Raw genomic sequence first — 16,432 nt, 5'->3', positions numbered from 1 at the left:
CAAGGAATTATAACAGCAACTCTATTGAATCTTCAAAGAGGCATTTCTTATCTATCAACAAAGAATAAGTGAGCTGCATCTGTCTGCATAAAATCCCATAGTCTTAATTCAATTACCTGCTAAATAAGGATATATGCTTCTCTGCTTCATTTCATTTCTTCTCATGTTTAGTGCTTGCTTGGGGACAAGCAAGGTTTAAGTTTGGTGTTGTGATGACAAGTCATCTTATGCTAGTTTTACAAGCATTTTTTATTTGTTTCATTAGGTTTTATGCACTTTCTTGCACAACAAGTAAGTGATTGGAGTGGATTTTCATGATTATGTTGAATCAATCAAACATAATTTATTTTACACAAAATCATAGGGTTTATGCTAGAATTAATTGATTTTTTGAATGATGCAAAGACCTTGTGAATTTGGTGATACTTTGATTTTTTGTTTGGTTGCTTGTAGGTGAAGAAATGAAGAAAAGGGAGAGGCCAATCAAGGAAGCGTTGCGTTCACAAAGAGAACACCACGCTCAGCAACATTTTGGCTAGCGTTCATTAGCAAAGTGAACGCCACGTTCACTAAGTGAACATTTTCGGGCTTTCCAGCTTTAGAGGCAAGCTTTTGGCCAACCATACACTAAGGGCGCTCAAAGGAATGAACGTAGCGCTCAACCAAGGGAGCGCTAGGAGAAGCGCTCGACCAAGGGAGTGCTAGGCAGTGCTCAAATAATGAACGCAACGTTCAATAAGTGAACGCCCATGAAGACAAGCACGCACCAAGGGGCCACGCACCAGGCAACGTTCAACAAGTGAACGCCAGGGAGCCAAAGCGCACGTGAAGAAGCATGATTAGCAAAGTGAATGGGACGTTCACTAAGTAAACTGAGTGCTCCACTGGAGCTTCACAAAATGCACCCTGACCCATGTCACCAAGTGCCATTTGTGGATCCATTTCTTCACAAATCCAAAGGCCCATTCCAAATGCTGGAGGATGAAAATAGAAAGTGTATAAATAGGAGTAATTTTGATTTGAAGAGGACCTTTACTTCATTTTTTTGTTTGACTTTACTTTTGGCTCTCTTTTAATTTTCTTTTGAATTGGGGAATTGGGATGAGATCTAAGTTTGCTTTCTGTGTTCATTTTCTTTTCTTCGGCAACTTCTATTTTATGCTTTGGGTTTTGAATTCAGATTGAAGAACTCCACTGAAATTCTTCATCTGAGAATCATCTTTTGCTTTTCCTGTTTTATAGTTCTAAGAATTAGAGAATTGGATCTCAATCTTCTTCTCTGCTTTCATTTTATTTCTTCTGCAACTTCTTCTTTACTTTTTGGTCAAGAGAGTGATTGAGATCTAGATTTGCTTTCTGTTTTGGTTACTTCATTGAATTTGTCAATTTCTCTTTAGAATTTCATAGTTGAGCTAAGCTTTCTTGCTGTTTGATTCTTCTGCAAATTTTCCATTTCTGTTTTGCTACTGAGATCCATATCTAAATCTCTTCATCTCATAGTTCTCTGATTTACCTCAATTTATATTTTCTAGTTCAATTTGAATCCCAGTACCCAAATCCCTTTATTCTTGATGCAATTTAAGTTTCTTGTCAATTTAGATTCAGCAATTTAAGTTTCTTGCACTTTAAGTTTCAGTTATTTACATTTCTTGCAATTTAAGTTTCAGCTCTTTTATTTTCTTGCACTTTAAGTTTCTGCAATTTACTTCTTCTGCACTTTAAGATTTTGTCAATTTCCCTTCTCCCTTTTATTTTCTTGCAATTTTACTTCTGTTAATCAAGTTTCACTCAAATCATCAACTATTCGCTTAACTAAATTCATCACTTAACTAAAGTTGCTCAATTCATCAATTCCTGTGGGATCGACCTCACTCCTGTGAGTATTACTACTTGATGCGATCCGGTACACTTATCAGTGAGTTTGTGTGGAATCGTTTTTCCCTCATCACACATCCGAATATTCAGCCTGGGAAAGCTAAATTAAATTCATCCTAGGTGAATAGTAGCAATGGTTCTGCTCAGTCTTGGCAAGATCCTCAACATGTATATCATAATATCCAGCATCCACACCTTGAATTTCATTGGTCTGCGATGACTATGGGTAGTAGTAAGGCTAATTCAGCTCAAGATCCTCAATATCTGCATTACAGTAACCCACATCCGCTTCCTAATTTTTTGTTAAATTATGGAGCATAGATGATGAGATTGTTTCATTTGTTTCAGATTTATTTTCTTAACTTCAACAAGGAGATGGTTCAGTGATTAAAATAATGATGTTTAGGGGAGATAGAATTGCTTTATATCATTGTTAAAGCCTGAATTCAACTAAAAGAAGAACTATAATTGTTTGTTGAATAAATATACTCAACTATGAGCTTCATAGATAAGTTTCTCCTTGCATCTACATCATGCCATAAATTGATCATAATGACTAAATTGAATTTGTTCTTAGAAGCTTTTTTGCTTTACGCTTCTCCACAACTGAATACTGGAGTGACGAACTTAAGAAGCTGCAACAAGTAATTTAAAGTTATAGAGATAAGATTGAAAAATTTTAACTTTAATTCAGTTTCTGTTTCTTCCAACTTAACAATTATAGTCCCCAATAGTGAGATTCTCAGGAATAGTGAACCTCACTTACCACATAAGAATCTTCATTTTTTCAAACAGCAAATAAAAATATATAAAAAATGAAACTTTATTAAAAAAAATTGAAGAAGGGGTAAGTACTTATTTGCGTTCCCTAAACCTAGCAGCAGACCGACGATTCTTGATCATGCGTCTCTGCTTCTAAAGAGTGGCCTTGTCCACTGGTTCCTCCACCGCCCTTCTCTTCCCCTTTGCCACCGCAGTTGCCCCTCCTCCTCCACCACCACCGCCTCCTCCTGATGATGACGAGGGTGCTGGGACTCCACTTGCCACCGCAGCATCCCATTGGCAAAAGGCTCAGCCGCGGAAGAGGATGAGCCTTCGACGACGGGCACCTGCGGAAACTGATGAGGAACATGATGAAGATTATGAAGAGGAGCAACAACGATGACGTCATCATCAGTGATTGTAGCGTTTTTTGAGAAGAAAGCCTCAAAGGTCATTTCCTCGAATGCGTGGTGATTATGGTGAGGTGAGTCTCTATGAAAGTAGGTTAGGATCATGTCTTTTCAGACATTATCGATAGTTTTGGGCGGAGTAGGAGGGGATGAAGAAGGATTTTAAGGATGAGAGGTGGTTGTTGTTATTGTGGTGAGGCATCGCGTCTGAAACGAACTCAAAGGAATTTGGATGAAATCGAGAAATTGAGTTGAAACATGAAGGTATTTGGTGAAGAAGAGGGTAGGGGAAGAAGCGGAGGCTCAACGTGAAAATGAAGGTAGGGGAAGAAGGCAACAGACAAAATGAGGGTTTAATTCTCGAATTTTATATGGGGATAATTTTAAAATATTAAAAGATTTGTATCTTTTATTGTAATTTTTAATAAATTATAAATAAATAAAATTAAACTATTAAATCATTAACCTAGTGTTTTAAATTTGATGGTGCATCAGATAAGCTCAAAAGGCAACGAATTCAAATGTAAAAAAATTGGAGACAAATAAAATTTTCAGCCTAAATCATAAGAACCAAAATTATACTTACCTTTAAATATCTATACCAATATATAAAGCCAATACCAGAGTTTGGTGTCCAATTTTTATAGACACCATTTGCCCTCAAATAATTCATTTTATAAATCAAATTTATGGACAAAATAGTAATAATACATTTTTGTTTATAATTAAAAAAAAAAGTCATTAACCCATTAGATAACTGCTGCAATCGTGAGAAAATTAAATAACTACTCCACTTACAAATATTCCTCACTATTGTCGATTTTTTTTCTGCATCTTGCTATCTTTTGGTTCAGACATGCATTTACTAAGAAAGGGACACCTGCAAATCATCATGAGAAGATTTGACAAGGAAGTTGATACAATTTCTATTCCAACTCCATTGCCAAATACAGGTACCTTTTGAAAAATAATAATAGACGAATCAAATTTATGGACAAAATAGTAATAATATATTTTTGTTTATAATTAAAAAAAAAGTCATTAACCCATTAGATAACTGCTGCAATCGTGAGAAAATTAAATAACTGCTCCACTTACAAATATTCCTCACTATTGTCGATTTTTTTTCTGCATCTTGCTATCTTTTGGTTCAGACATGCATTTACTAAGAAAGGGACACCTGCAAATCATCATGAGAAGATTTGACAAGAAAGTTGATACAATTTCTATTCCAACTCCATTACCAAATACAGGTACCTTTTGAAAAATAATAATAGACGTTATGATAATATACAAGTGATTGGTATTTTATATTTACGGTTTATTTTATTTTTGAGTACTAATTTTTAATTTTTAAAAGAAAATTCAAAGGACAAGTACTCTTTATCTTATTCCATTTTTACATCTAAAGTTTGTATTTTTTTTTTTTGTATAATTATAGATCGAGCACTACTACTCAAAACCAATATATAAAGCCAATACTAGAGTTTGGTGTCCAATTTTTATAGACACCATTTGCCCTCAAATAATTTATTTTATAAATCAAATTTATGGACAAAATAGTAATAATACATTTTTGTTTATAATTAAAAAAAAGTCATTAACCCATTAAATAACTGCTGCAATCGTGAGGAAATTAAATAACTGCCCCACTTACAAATATTTCTCACTGTTGTCGATCTTTTTTTCTACATCTTGCTATCTTTTGGTTCTGACATGCATTTACTAAGAAAGCAAAAATCGTGAGAGGATTTGACAAGGAAGTTGATATAATTTCTATTCCAACTCCATTGCCAAATACAGGTACCTTTTGAAAAATAATAATAGACGTTATGATAATAAATACAAGTGATTGGTATTTTATATTTACGGTTTATTTTATTTTTGAGTACTAACTTTTAATTTTTAAAAGAAAATTCAAAGGACAAGTACTCTTTATCTTATTCCATTTTTACATCTAAAGTTTGTATTTTTTTTGTATAATTATAGATCGAGCACTACTACTCAAATATATTCTATAATACTAAAATTTATCTATAAATATATTCTATATTTATTAAAATTTATCAATATTTTTTTTGCATTGTTTGATACGCATTATCAAAGTCTATGTTTATTAATTGATACGTATTATTAAAGTCTATGTTTATAATTTTCTAAACTATCTAAATTATTAATTATGTAGAGTATTGAATTTGACATTTATTTATAAAGAGTACTAAAATTGATATTTACTAATTTTTTGAATTATTGCAAAAAGATTAATTAATTTAATATTATTCATCTGTCATATGATTGGTATATAAAAGATGTAAAAAAATTTATACTTACCAATGGTAGAGTGAAAAATCTCTACGTATATTTTGTTAATTTTTTTCTTTATTTTTAATATGTTCTATATTAAAAAATATTATTTTTTATTAATTATTAGATTGACATATAACACAATAAATATAATAAATATAGTAAGATACGAACTTTGTTAATTAATTTTTTAAATAATCTGACAACTTAAGATAAGAACTTTGTTAATTGGTTTTGTTAATCTCTTTCTTATTTTTAATCTATTTTACATTGGATAATATTATTTTTTATTAATTATTAGATTGACATATAACATTTAAATGTGTTAAGATAAGAACTGTGTTATATATTTTTCGTTATTTCAACTTTTATGATTATCTCGTTCTCTTTATTTTTCTATGTCATAGGCTAAGTAAGTTTTAATTTATTATTCTTCTTTTATATATATATATATATTCTATTTTAAAAATTATTTTATTTTTTTAGGTTTTCTAATATTTTTATTGTATTTTTCTTTTGCTTTAAAAATTTTATGGTATGAAGATCTTCTGTTAAACGATTCTAACCGTATGATCAAGAAAGAAGTTTAAGATAATAAGTTTGAATTTTGGTAATTTATTGAGTCTAATTGAAATAAACACATTGAAATACAATAAACAGAATCGTTAATGCAACATTTATTAATGAATAATTACTAAAAAAAATATTATCTATACCAATATATAATGGGGATATAGAATTGTGGTATCCAATTTTTTCTTCTTATTTTACCCCTGTTTTTTTTATTAAAAATTGGCTTTATCCCATGACAGAACTTAAAAATAGATTTCAATAAAAAAAACTGCTACTACGTACTCAATTCTTTTTATTTTATTTTATTTTTTCAAAAACTGGCTTTAACCCACGACAGATTTAAAACTGATTCACCTTCAACCCACGACAGAATTTAAAGCTGATTCACTTGATTCACTTTCAATAAAAAAACTATTAATACGTACCGATTCACTTTCAATAATAAAAACTTCTGCACCTTCAATTGTACTTTATTCAAGATAGTTAAATATCTGTTTCACTTTCAATGGTGCTCTTGCAATCCTTTTTCTTCTTTGCGTCTTGCTACCTTATGTTCTGACAAATATAATTGGAAAATTCAACGAATCAGCAATCATATTATATCAACTAATATAATTTTTATCCCAAATCCATTGCCAAGTACAGGATTAAAATGGTAGGAGCCACCCCATCATCATCATCATCATCATCATCATCATTTTGTTTCAGGTAACATAAAACTTAACATGTATTATGATAATTTAATTTTTTCGGCTATAAATTCAATTTTTGCTTAATATCTATATTCTACTCTTTGAAAAATCTAGAATTGAAAGCGCATGATAATGGAATTGGTGCAAATAACAGACGTCATAGTAACATAATTGGTTGGTATTCTATAACAAAATTAATTAAATTAATATACACTATTTATATATTTCTGATGCTTATTATTTAACCTTAAAAAATTACATATAATAGAGCACTCCTTAATAAAAAAATACAAAAAGTTACTAGAATTTTGTGTCAAATTTTTGTTAGACTTCGTATAACCTTACATAATTTATTTCATAAAATAAATTTAGTGGACAAAAAAATAATTTTTTTTAATATTCCATCTTTATCATATAGTATATAAATAATTAAAAAATTAAAATAAACAATGTATTCATAAAACTAATAATAACAAATAGATTAAAGAGAAAAAATATTAACATATCGCTTATTTTTTGTCACGTGTATGTTTAAATCTGAGTGATTAAATATATTTTACAAAGTAATAACTATAAAATGAAAATAAATTTATTGCTCTAAATTATTAAAAGAAGTATTGAGTACTCTTTAACTAAAACTTTTATTATAAATTTATTACAAAAACATATATTTATGTTTCAAATTAACGTAGATGCTTGGGATAAAATATTAAAAATAAAAAAATATGCATTTGCATTCTTATATTAAAAAAATAAATAAAGTCATTTTAAACACAAAAATACTACGTTATAAGATAATTATAAAAAGTTGTCAAACATAATAATTTTATTATCAAAATAGTATTTATATATTGTGTTAAATTAATGTAATATAATAATTTTTAATATACTTTAATTTAATTTTTTTAGTTTTTATTTTAATTTATATATTTTCATATTTTAAAATTTTGGTAATAATATATATTTTTTATAATTTTAAAATAAAACCAGGAGAAATCTGACTTAAATACAAACATAATGATAGAAGAAGAATACAAGAATATTGATATTTTATCTCATATATTTAAATACATGGCATAAATAAAAATTAATCCTTCTTATTATAAAATTATTTTCCATTTAAAAATTTAACAAATGCCAAAATTTGATCACGGTAAAATGGGTCATAATTTTATAAAAAATCTAAATACTATATTAAATATTACAAACAGTGATTGGATAAATAATTTTCAAATTCTAAAATTAAAAACATAGATAACGCTTTACATATTTATATGAGTTACTGAATCAATTTTTATTGAATAACTATTTTAAATATCAATTATAAAAAAATGCTACTATATTAGCCAATAATAATAATCATGAGACACGTAACATTATTTATTATTAAAAAATATATTAATTTAATAATATTAAATATGTAACAAAATTCTAATGTGAAATGTTAACATATAAACACAAAAAATAAAGATAAATTAGAGTATAACAAATAAACTATTTTTTAAAAAATATTTCTGCAATTTTAACAGACAAAATACTCATCATATTGTTAATTTATTATAATAAATTAAAAAAATAAATTTAAAAATATCACAAATTAATGGACGATATTCAAACTTTGAAAAAAATCAATGAAAAAAATATAATAGAAGAATATTATTTTTAAAATATTTTCTGTTTCAGAATAAAATTAAACAAATTTAAAATAATTAAAATCACCTTTATACGTGACATAAAAGTTAACTTTAATCATGATAACTAATTTTACTCTTATGAATTTAAATTATGCTTATTATCTATATTGCTCTTTAAAAATATAGGTCTGGAATCACATTATAATGAAGTTGTTCAAGTAAAAGATGTGGTGATGTCCTAACTGGTTAGTACCCTATATATTTAAAACATGTAATAACGTCATTTTAAGTCATTTTTCCTATGCATTAAATCTTAATATAGAAGATTAACAAAATTAATTAACTTAATTTACGCGATTTGATTTGATTTCTGAGAACTAATTTTTAATTCTTTTAAGATAATCTACAACATATTAAGTTTGTATTTTTTTTGTATTAGTATAGGTCGAGACATACACCACTGCTACTAATTCAATGCCTCAATCAATCTCTTATAATAAACCAGTTACAAACAATGCTAAAAGCCATGCAAATATGAAGTTAGTACTCACTTACTCTACTTATATTTTAATATTTTATCTTCATCGCATAATATTCATTTAAAATATTTTTTGTATTGAATAAATTAAGAGGTTCGATATTGTACACTACTATATAAAATGCCTAATGTTAAACAAAATTATGAATTCTATAATAAAAAAATAAAACAAATAATTAACAAATACTATAAATTTTAAATAGGCAATACATTCATAAGACTAATAATAACAATAACTTTGTAATAAAATTTTGGTAACAACATATATCTTTTAAAATTAAATAGTAAAATTAGAAAAGATCTACCTTAAATCCAAAATAACAACTATTGGAAAATAGTACAAAAATATGTCTTATTTTATCTCATGTATTTATTAATGTATTGTATAAATTATATGGATCCTTTTTATTATTGAATCTTTACCCAATTAAAAATTTAATAGATAGTAAAATTTGGTCATGGCAAAATGTGTTCTAATTTTTTAAAAAATATCAAAATACTATATTAAATATTATAAGTCAATAGGTAACTAAATTAAAAATTCTCAAATTAAAAATATAGATAACATTGTATATATTTTTATGAGTTACCGGACAAATTTTTATTGAATAACTAATTTAAGTACAAACTAAAAAAATGCTACTACAAATATTATTTAATGGCAATAACCATAATACACATAATATCATTTAGTGATGAAAAATAAATCTTAATTAAATTACAATAACTAAATAATGAGTTCTTGATGATAAAAAAATTATCAAATTAAAATTTGATAATGTATGGAATATAACATAAACACCAAAAAAAAAAAAAACAAAATAAAATATAATGAATAAACTAATTTTTAAAAATATTTTCGCAATTTTAGCGGACAAAATCTTCATTATATCGTTATTTTGTCATAATAAATTAAAAAAATTAAATTAAAAATATTATAAATTAATAGACGACATTCAAAACTTTTAAAGAAATACAATAGAAGTATTATCATTCTGAAAATATTTTTTGTATATTTTAGAATAGTTGAGAATAAAAATTTACTCTATCGAATATTCCACCTCATATATTACTTAGAACTTTAAACTATGACGATTTTATATTACCTATTTATTTATTGTGTGGTTTTATAATTTAACATTTTAAAGTGTTTTATAGTAATTTTAATTTCAACAAAATATGATATAAATAAAATCATGTCAATATTAAAATAAAAAATATTTATCTAATAAATTTGAAAAGTAAATAATATATTAACAGAAAAATAAAATTAATTTCTTAAAAACAATAGAAAAGCGGCCGAAATAAAACTACTTTACACAACACATCAAAATTAAATTCCAAATAAATAAACAATCTTTCATATTTAATTAAGAATTTTAAATTTTAGACCCTATTTGATGGAAAACAAAATATTTTGAGGCGCCTATTTGCCCTAAAAGGAGGTTGCAATAGCAGCATTACCAAATCTTGGACTGAAAAAAAAACACACTCAGAAATCAGAACCAAAATACCCAACCATGACAAACTTCTACCGCGAAACCGACCTCCCGGCTTTCTGAGCGGTAAAACGCCGGAGCATCATCGTCGTCGCTACGCTCTCCGCCGCGGGTGGCGTTCACGTTCTTCTCATCTTGCTCTGCTTCTGATGCTACCTCCTACGCAGCGCCTCTCTTCTCTTCAACAAGGACCTCAGTGACTTCTCTCCTTCACATCCTCTTCTACCTCACCCGTATGCATTCTTTCTCATATCTAAAACATTGTTTCCATTATCCAGCATCGCTCGAATTTTCAAATGCTAGCCTCTTGTTTGATGAAATGTCTGTAGATTTTGCGGCCATGCTTTGATGAACCTTTTTTGGAAGAGAAAGTACACAAATTGATTTTTAGTTAGCTAACATTAGTCAACCCTAGTGTAGGATTTAGGGTTAAAAGGTTTATGATTTAGGGTTAGAATTTAAGATAAACAAAATAATTCAAAAAAAAAGTTGGTTGGTCTAAAAAGGTTGATTACCTAGCATTACTCGTTTCGGAAGAGCTATTTTTTCCTGATTGCATGTGATTGGATTTATTTTCCTCGTTAAACACTGGTTAGGACTTAATTAATTTGAATCAATTGCATGAAATATGACATACATTCGTTAGTACAATGTATTTGTTTAAATGTAACCCATGGAGAAGTGTTTTATTAGAAGCAGCATCTACTGTGTTTCAAGTTCTAACTGCCTTGAGCATTGCATTATAGAACTTTGTGATTTATGTGTTTTAGTGTGGATTAATTTACTGTCTATATCAGCAAATTAAAAACCATAAACAAGACAAAAACATAACTTTTTGAAATTACTTCTTCACTTTGAAACTGATAATCTTAATAGTAGTTGTATAGTATGCCCTAAGATCCTCTTTGTGGGTAGAAGTAGTATTTATGCTTTTTAGTTGAGTTACTTGTTTGTTGATGTATTGATGTCTTAATTTATGCACAGGAAAAGAAGAATCGTCAGTGACTCTATCATGTCAGAGACATCCGAGAAATCAGGTTCTAATGAACCAGTTTCCCCTGACACTGCTGCTGAATTATCATCATCAACGATTTGGGACCATTTTACTGCATTGCAAGGCACCAAGAACAAGGCTAAATGCGACTATTGTGGTTGCGTGGTCAAATATGAAGATGAAACAAGTGCTATGCGTTCACATTTGAATAGATGTGATGCTAACACAAGCATTGATGGGAATAAAATACAAAAAACAATTTCTTCCATGTCAGATAGTGAAGAGGAGGGGTATGAAGATGGTCTTGGATCTTCCGAAGATACCTTCAAATTTGACCAAGAAGCATCTCAAAGGGCACTTACGAAGATGTTTGTAATAGATGAGCTGCCATTTTATCTCGTGAAGTCTGAACGCTTTAAAAATTTTCTACGTTCCATACAACCCCTGTTTGAGATCCCCTCACATGTTGCATTAATACAAGATGTTGTTACACTTTATCGTGAAGAAATAATAAAATTGAAAGAATATTTTTCTATTCATTCTCAAAGAGTTTGCCTTATCACTGAACCATGGACGTCAAGTCATGGATTAGATTTTATGAAAGTGACTGCACAATTCATTGATAATGACTGGAGGCTGCAAAAGAAAGTATTGAATTTTTGCCAAATCACTGGCTATTCAGAAGACGAAATGAATGAGTGCATTGAAGTTTGCTTAGGTAATTGGAAGTTGAATGAGGTTTTTAGTTTAACAGGTGATATTGCATCCTCGGATGATCCAGGTACTCAATATCTGGAAAAGAGAATAGGCTCTTGGGATAGCATATTCTTGAAGGGTGGGTATATTCATGTGCAATGTTGTGTGCATATTGTCAGCCTGATTGTGAAGGAAGCATTGAAAGAAATTCATGACTCTATTATAAGAATTCGTGGTGCAGCCATGTATATCAGATCTAGTCCTTCAAGAACAGTAAGATTTAGAAAGTGTGTTGAACATGAGAAGATTCATTATAAAGGTCTTATTCAGCTAGATGTTGAAACTGAGTGGAATTCAACCTATATTATGTTAGAGGGTGCTGTGAATTATCAAAAGGCATTTGAATTATATAAGCAGCGAGACCTTAACTATGTTGATGAGTTAAGTAGTGAAAGTGGGAAAGGCATACCTTCAGAAGACGATTGGAAATCTGCTCAATCAATGCTACCAGTTCTAAAATTCTTTTATGATTGTATTTTGCGAATTTTTGGTACCTCTTGCATTACTAGTGATATATACATGAAAGAAGTATTTGCTATTGGAAGGAAGATCCATCATTATCATGAACATGATGATGCTAGTATAAGTAGGATGGCTAGTAGGATGAAGAATATATATGACAAATACTGGGGGAATTCTAATGCAATTAACATGTTATTGATTGCTGTCGTGCTAGATCCCAGATTGAAGTTGGGTTATGTCAATTGGAATCTTGATTACTTCTTTGGCTCTGAAAAAGGAAGTGAGTTGAAAACGAAGTTGCTTTCCTGTCTTGGTTCACTTTATTGTTATTATCAAGTTACACACAAAGGGTCTCAAGATGATCAACATGCACAAATTGATGAAGATGATGATCTCTATGGTATGCGTTTATATCTGCAATCAACTGGCAATAAATCACATGTTAAATCTGAGCTTGATAGGTATTTGGAAGAAGAATGTGAGCCCTTGAATAAACAAGCAGAGTTTGATCTATTGAATTGGTGGAAGAGCAAGTCGAGCCGATTTCCCATCCTTGGAAGCATGGCTCAAGAGGTGTTGGCCATTCCTATTTCTGCGGTAACCTCAGAGTTTGCATTTAGTGCCAAAGGAAGGGTTATAGATCTCTATAGAAGTTGCTTACCACCCAAATTTCTGGAGATGCTTGTTTGTACAAAGAGTTGGTTAAAAGGACCTAGCTCATTATCTGCAGAGATGATCTTTTTGGAGGATGACAATGAGGATGATGAGATCTTTTCGGAAGATGATAATGAGGATTACAATGATGATTCCTAGTTTGGTAAGATGATATTGATGTCTAACATATTTTAGTTATTTTATTCACTATATATTTTGATAAGTATTCTGCCATTTTTATTTGTTTACTTTATTTATTTATTTTGTAGAGATGAATCGTCAAGAAGATGTTTCGATCATTGCTTAGTCTTGACGGCCGAAGTTTAGTTTTAAGATCCTTATTTTATAATGAACCTTATTTCTAGTCACTCACTCACTCTCTTGCTGGTTTTGGATTAAAGTTGACATGATGTAGTGAACAATCTATTATTGGCATTGATAGTCATTTTGCTGTTTAAGAATTTTATGCTATACTAAATTTTCTTACTATGTGCTTGTTTCCTTTAAAAACAAATTTGACTCGTGTTTCTATTAGGAAGAGTGGGAAGTCACTTATCTTGAATCAACGAATCACGTGTGCAATATTTTAGTCTCCTGTTCTGCTATATTAATAGCTTTTTTTATATATTTAATTAGTTACATTGAAATTTTGAATCACCATTCATACTATTAATTGCTTCCTTCTAATTCTGAGAAAAAATAATTGCTTCCTTCTAATCACATATGCATGTATGTATAGAATTTTATATTTTATATATGTAAAGCAATGATAATTTTGGTGGAAAATATCTCTGATATTTCACGCGGAGAAACAATAGTTGAAATATATTTAAATATTTGGAATAAATTAAAGGCAAAGTTTACCGTATAAAAATTAAAAAGGGAGAAGGCTTCTAGCCTTCTACATATGTAGATATACGTTGACGCCATGGAAAGAGTGACAAACTGACAAATGTTCGATCGGGGATAAACTCTGCAGCGTTACAAGAGACCTCAATTGCTCCCAGACTTGGTGGGAATTAATCCATCGCACATCAGATTTTTATTTAAAAATTTGTTATTAATTAATAAATTTAAATTTAAACTGTTAATACTTATTTAAATAGATTAAAAATTAACAATTAGACCAATCCAATTTGATCATGCACATCATTCTCCTTATGTATGTTTTTTTTGACATGATTCTCCGAATGCATTTAACTTCCCTTTTCTCGTCCAAAAAAAAATTTCCTTTTTTATTTTTTGAATTTTATTGTTATTCATCGTCCTTTATCCTCTACAAAATCAAAAAAAAAAAAAAAAAATACAAAAATACAAAAATGCCAATTCACACTATTTAAAAACTAGAAAAATAGGTCAAATAAAAAACATATTTATCATATTATAGTGCAAGTCCAAAAGTATAATTTTAACATTTTTTATTTCTTTTCTTGGACATGAATATTTTTTATTATTTTAAATATGCGATAAATTTGCCTCATATTACATAACTAGCAAAGCTAACAATACCAGTTTGTAATTATTTTTCTCCATTTCAATATTATGAACATACTATATAGTCCTTTTACTATTAAAATAAAAATAAATTATACTAAATTTTGTTTGCATCTAAATTCAATAAATAATTTTAAGAGAATAAGATAAATAGATCATTGAACTTTTAAGACCATGACAAATATGTAACTCACAATTTCAATTGCAAAATCCTAATTTCGCAAATGATAGACAAATGTATCTCTCCGCTTATTTGTCCCTAAAAAAAGAAAAGAAATGGTTGATGTGGCGCTTATGTGACTGTAACGGTGTTACATGTCTGTTACGATACCTTAGTGGCATCTCTCAATAAAATTCAAGGATAACTACGTTCCTAGGTATAAAAAATAATACCGTTTTTTAAGTTGTTCTAACTCTTCAAATTTAAGGTTTATTTTGATGGTATTGTAATCCTTTTTGACTTATCATAGTTTATACTTGGATGTTTAATACGCCAAAATGTTTAATGAAGTTCACATAGTTAAAGTTTCAGCTTATTAAATATAATCCATTTAAATTAATGATATAACAGTTACAAAATAGTATCATTTATTACATCATATTTTTCTGCAAAATACACCTTCTATGAATTCATACCAGAATTCATTCCGGTGATGCTAGGTAGCCAAAGAGTAATCATAATATAGAAATGTTACATAAAAATCCTCATTTTCTTGATAAACAAGTGACATACATATTTTTATCACTCACCCTCCTTATCATCCACCTTTTTTATACGTGCTTAAAGTCATTAATATTTTTTTCAAAATCAATTTCAGTTTCTCCCAAATCAAATCCCTAACATTCCTCAATCACATTATTACCCATTAAAATGTAATTTATCTGCAGAAATTATGGAGGTTAAATTAAAAAATTTTAACTTCTACTATACAACTCATATTTTACATATAGACTATTAGAAAATAAAAAATAAAAAATAAAATATAAACAAAAATTAAAAAATAAAATTTTAAAAATAATTATTAACTCGTCATATTAAAATCAATAAATAAGCATACATATGAATATTAAATAAAAAATATTAAAATAATTAAAATCATGATCTATTAGTGCACATATGAGATCATTTGAAGAAGACAGTAAGACACATAGTTTAAAATTTGGTAATATTAATTATAAAAATTTATTAATTATAGATGTTATATGTATGAAATTATGAATATTATGAGTACAAAATTATAGATGTTATTAATATGAAATTATGGATGTTATGTGTATGAATTTATAGATGTTATGAGTAAATTTATCAATTGAATAAATTAATTTAAGAATTTGACATTTTTTCAAATTCAATTGGGATAAAATTTTAAAACATTTGTGTTAACTTGATAATTACTTATGCAATAACTAAAAAATGATATGTGTATGGATGAAATATCTAATAAACATGAATTTAATTTTTAGATGTTAGTTGTATGTAATTATGGATATTATGTATATGAACTTATGAATGTTATGTGTATGAACTTAGTTAGTACAGTATAATTATAAATGCACATAACAAAAAAAAAAATTAAATCATTTTATTACTATACCTCATCAAAACTAGTGTGGTTTTTCATATCCTCAAAAATTGGTTGACTGGCAACAATCTTATCGGGTGAGTCCGTCAGTTGTTCAAATTATTCTTCAACTCCTTTCGACATAGGTACTGTGTTAAGGTCGAATTCAAATGCCATATTATTTGCAATGATAAAGGCGACTTCTTGTAAATTTTCTTGGCCT

General features: G+C 28.4%; 1 protein-coding gene and 1 pseudogene across 1 annotated transcript; one reads left to right on the top strand and one right to left on the bottom strand.

Annotated features, from left to right (window-relative positions):
- Positions 1-2,730: 2,730 nt before the first annotated feature.
- On the bottom strand, positions 2,731-3,701 carry LOC148570410 (uncharacterized; annotated as a pseudogene).
- Positions 3,702-10,250: 6,549 nt separating this feature from the next.
- LOC107630365 (zinc finger BED domain-containing protein RICESLEEPER 2-like) lies at positions 10,251-13,667 on the top strand. Its single transcript, XM_016333471.3, has 3 exons — positions 10,251-10,520; positions 11,272-13,316; positions 13,423-13,667. Exon 2 carries the CDS (start codon positions 11,300-11,302, stop codon positions 13,310-13,312), a length of 2,013 nt encoding a protein of 670 aa, XP_016188957.1. The 5' UTR covers positions 10,251-10,520; positions 11,272-11,299; the 3' UTR covers positions 13,313-13,316; positions 13,423-13,667.
- The last annotated feature ends 2,765 nt before the right edge of the window (positions 13,668-16,432 follow it).

Source organism: Arachis ipaensis, chromosome B3, assembly GCF_059453495.1.
Source record: "Arachis ipaensis isolate K30076 ecotype BB chromosome B3, ASM5945349v1, whole genome shotgun sequence".
Taxonomy (NCBI): Eukaryota; Viridiplantae; Streptophyta; class Magnoliopsida; order Fabales; family Fabaceae; genus Arachis; species Arachis ipaensis.
This window is presented reverse-complemented; position numbering and strand designations above follow the sequence as displayed.

Coding starts and splice junctions, on each gene's coding strand:
- LOC107630365 (XM_016333471.3), top strand. CDS start 11,300: ATGTCAGAGACATCCGAGAAATCAGGTTCTAATGAACCAGTTTCCCCT.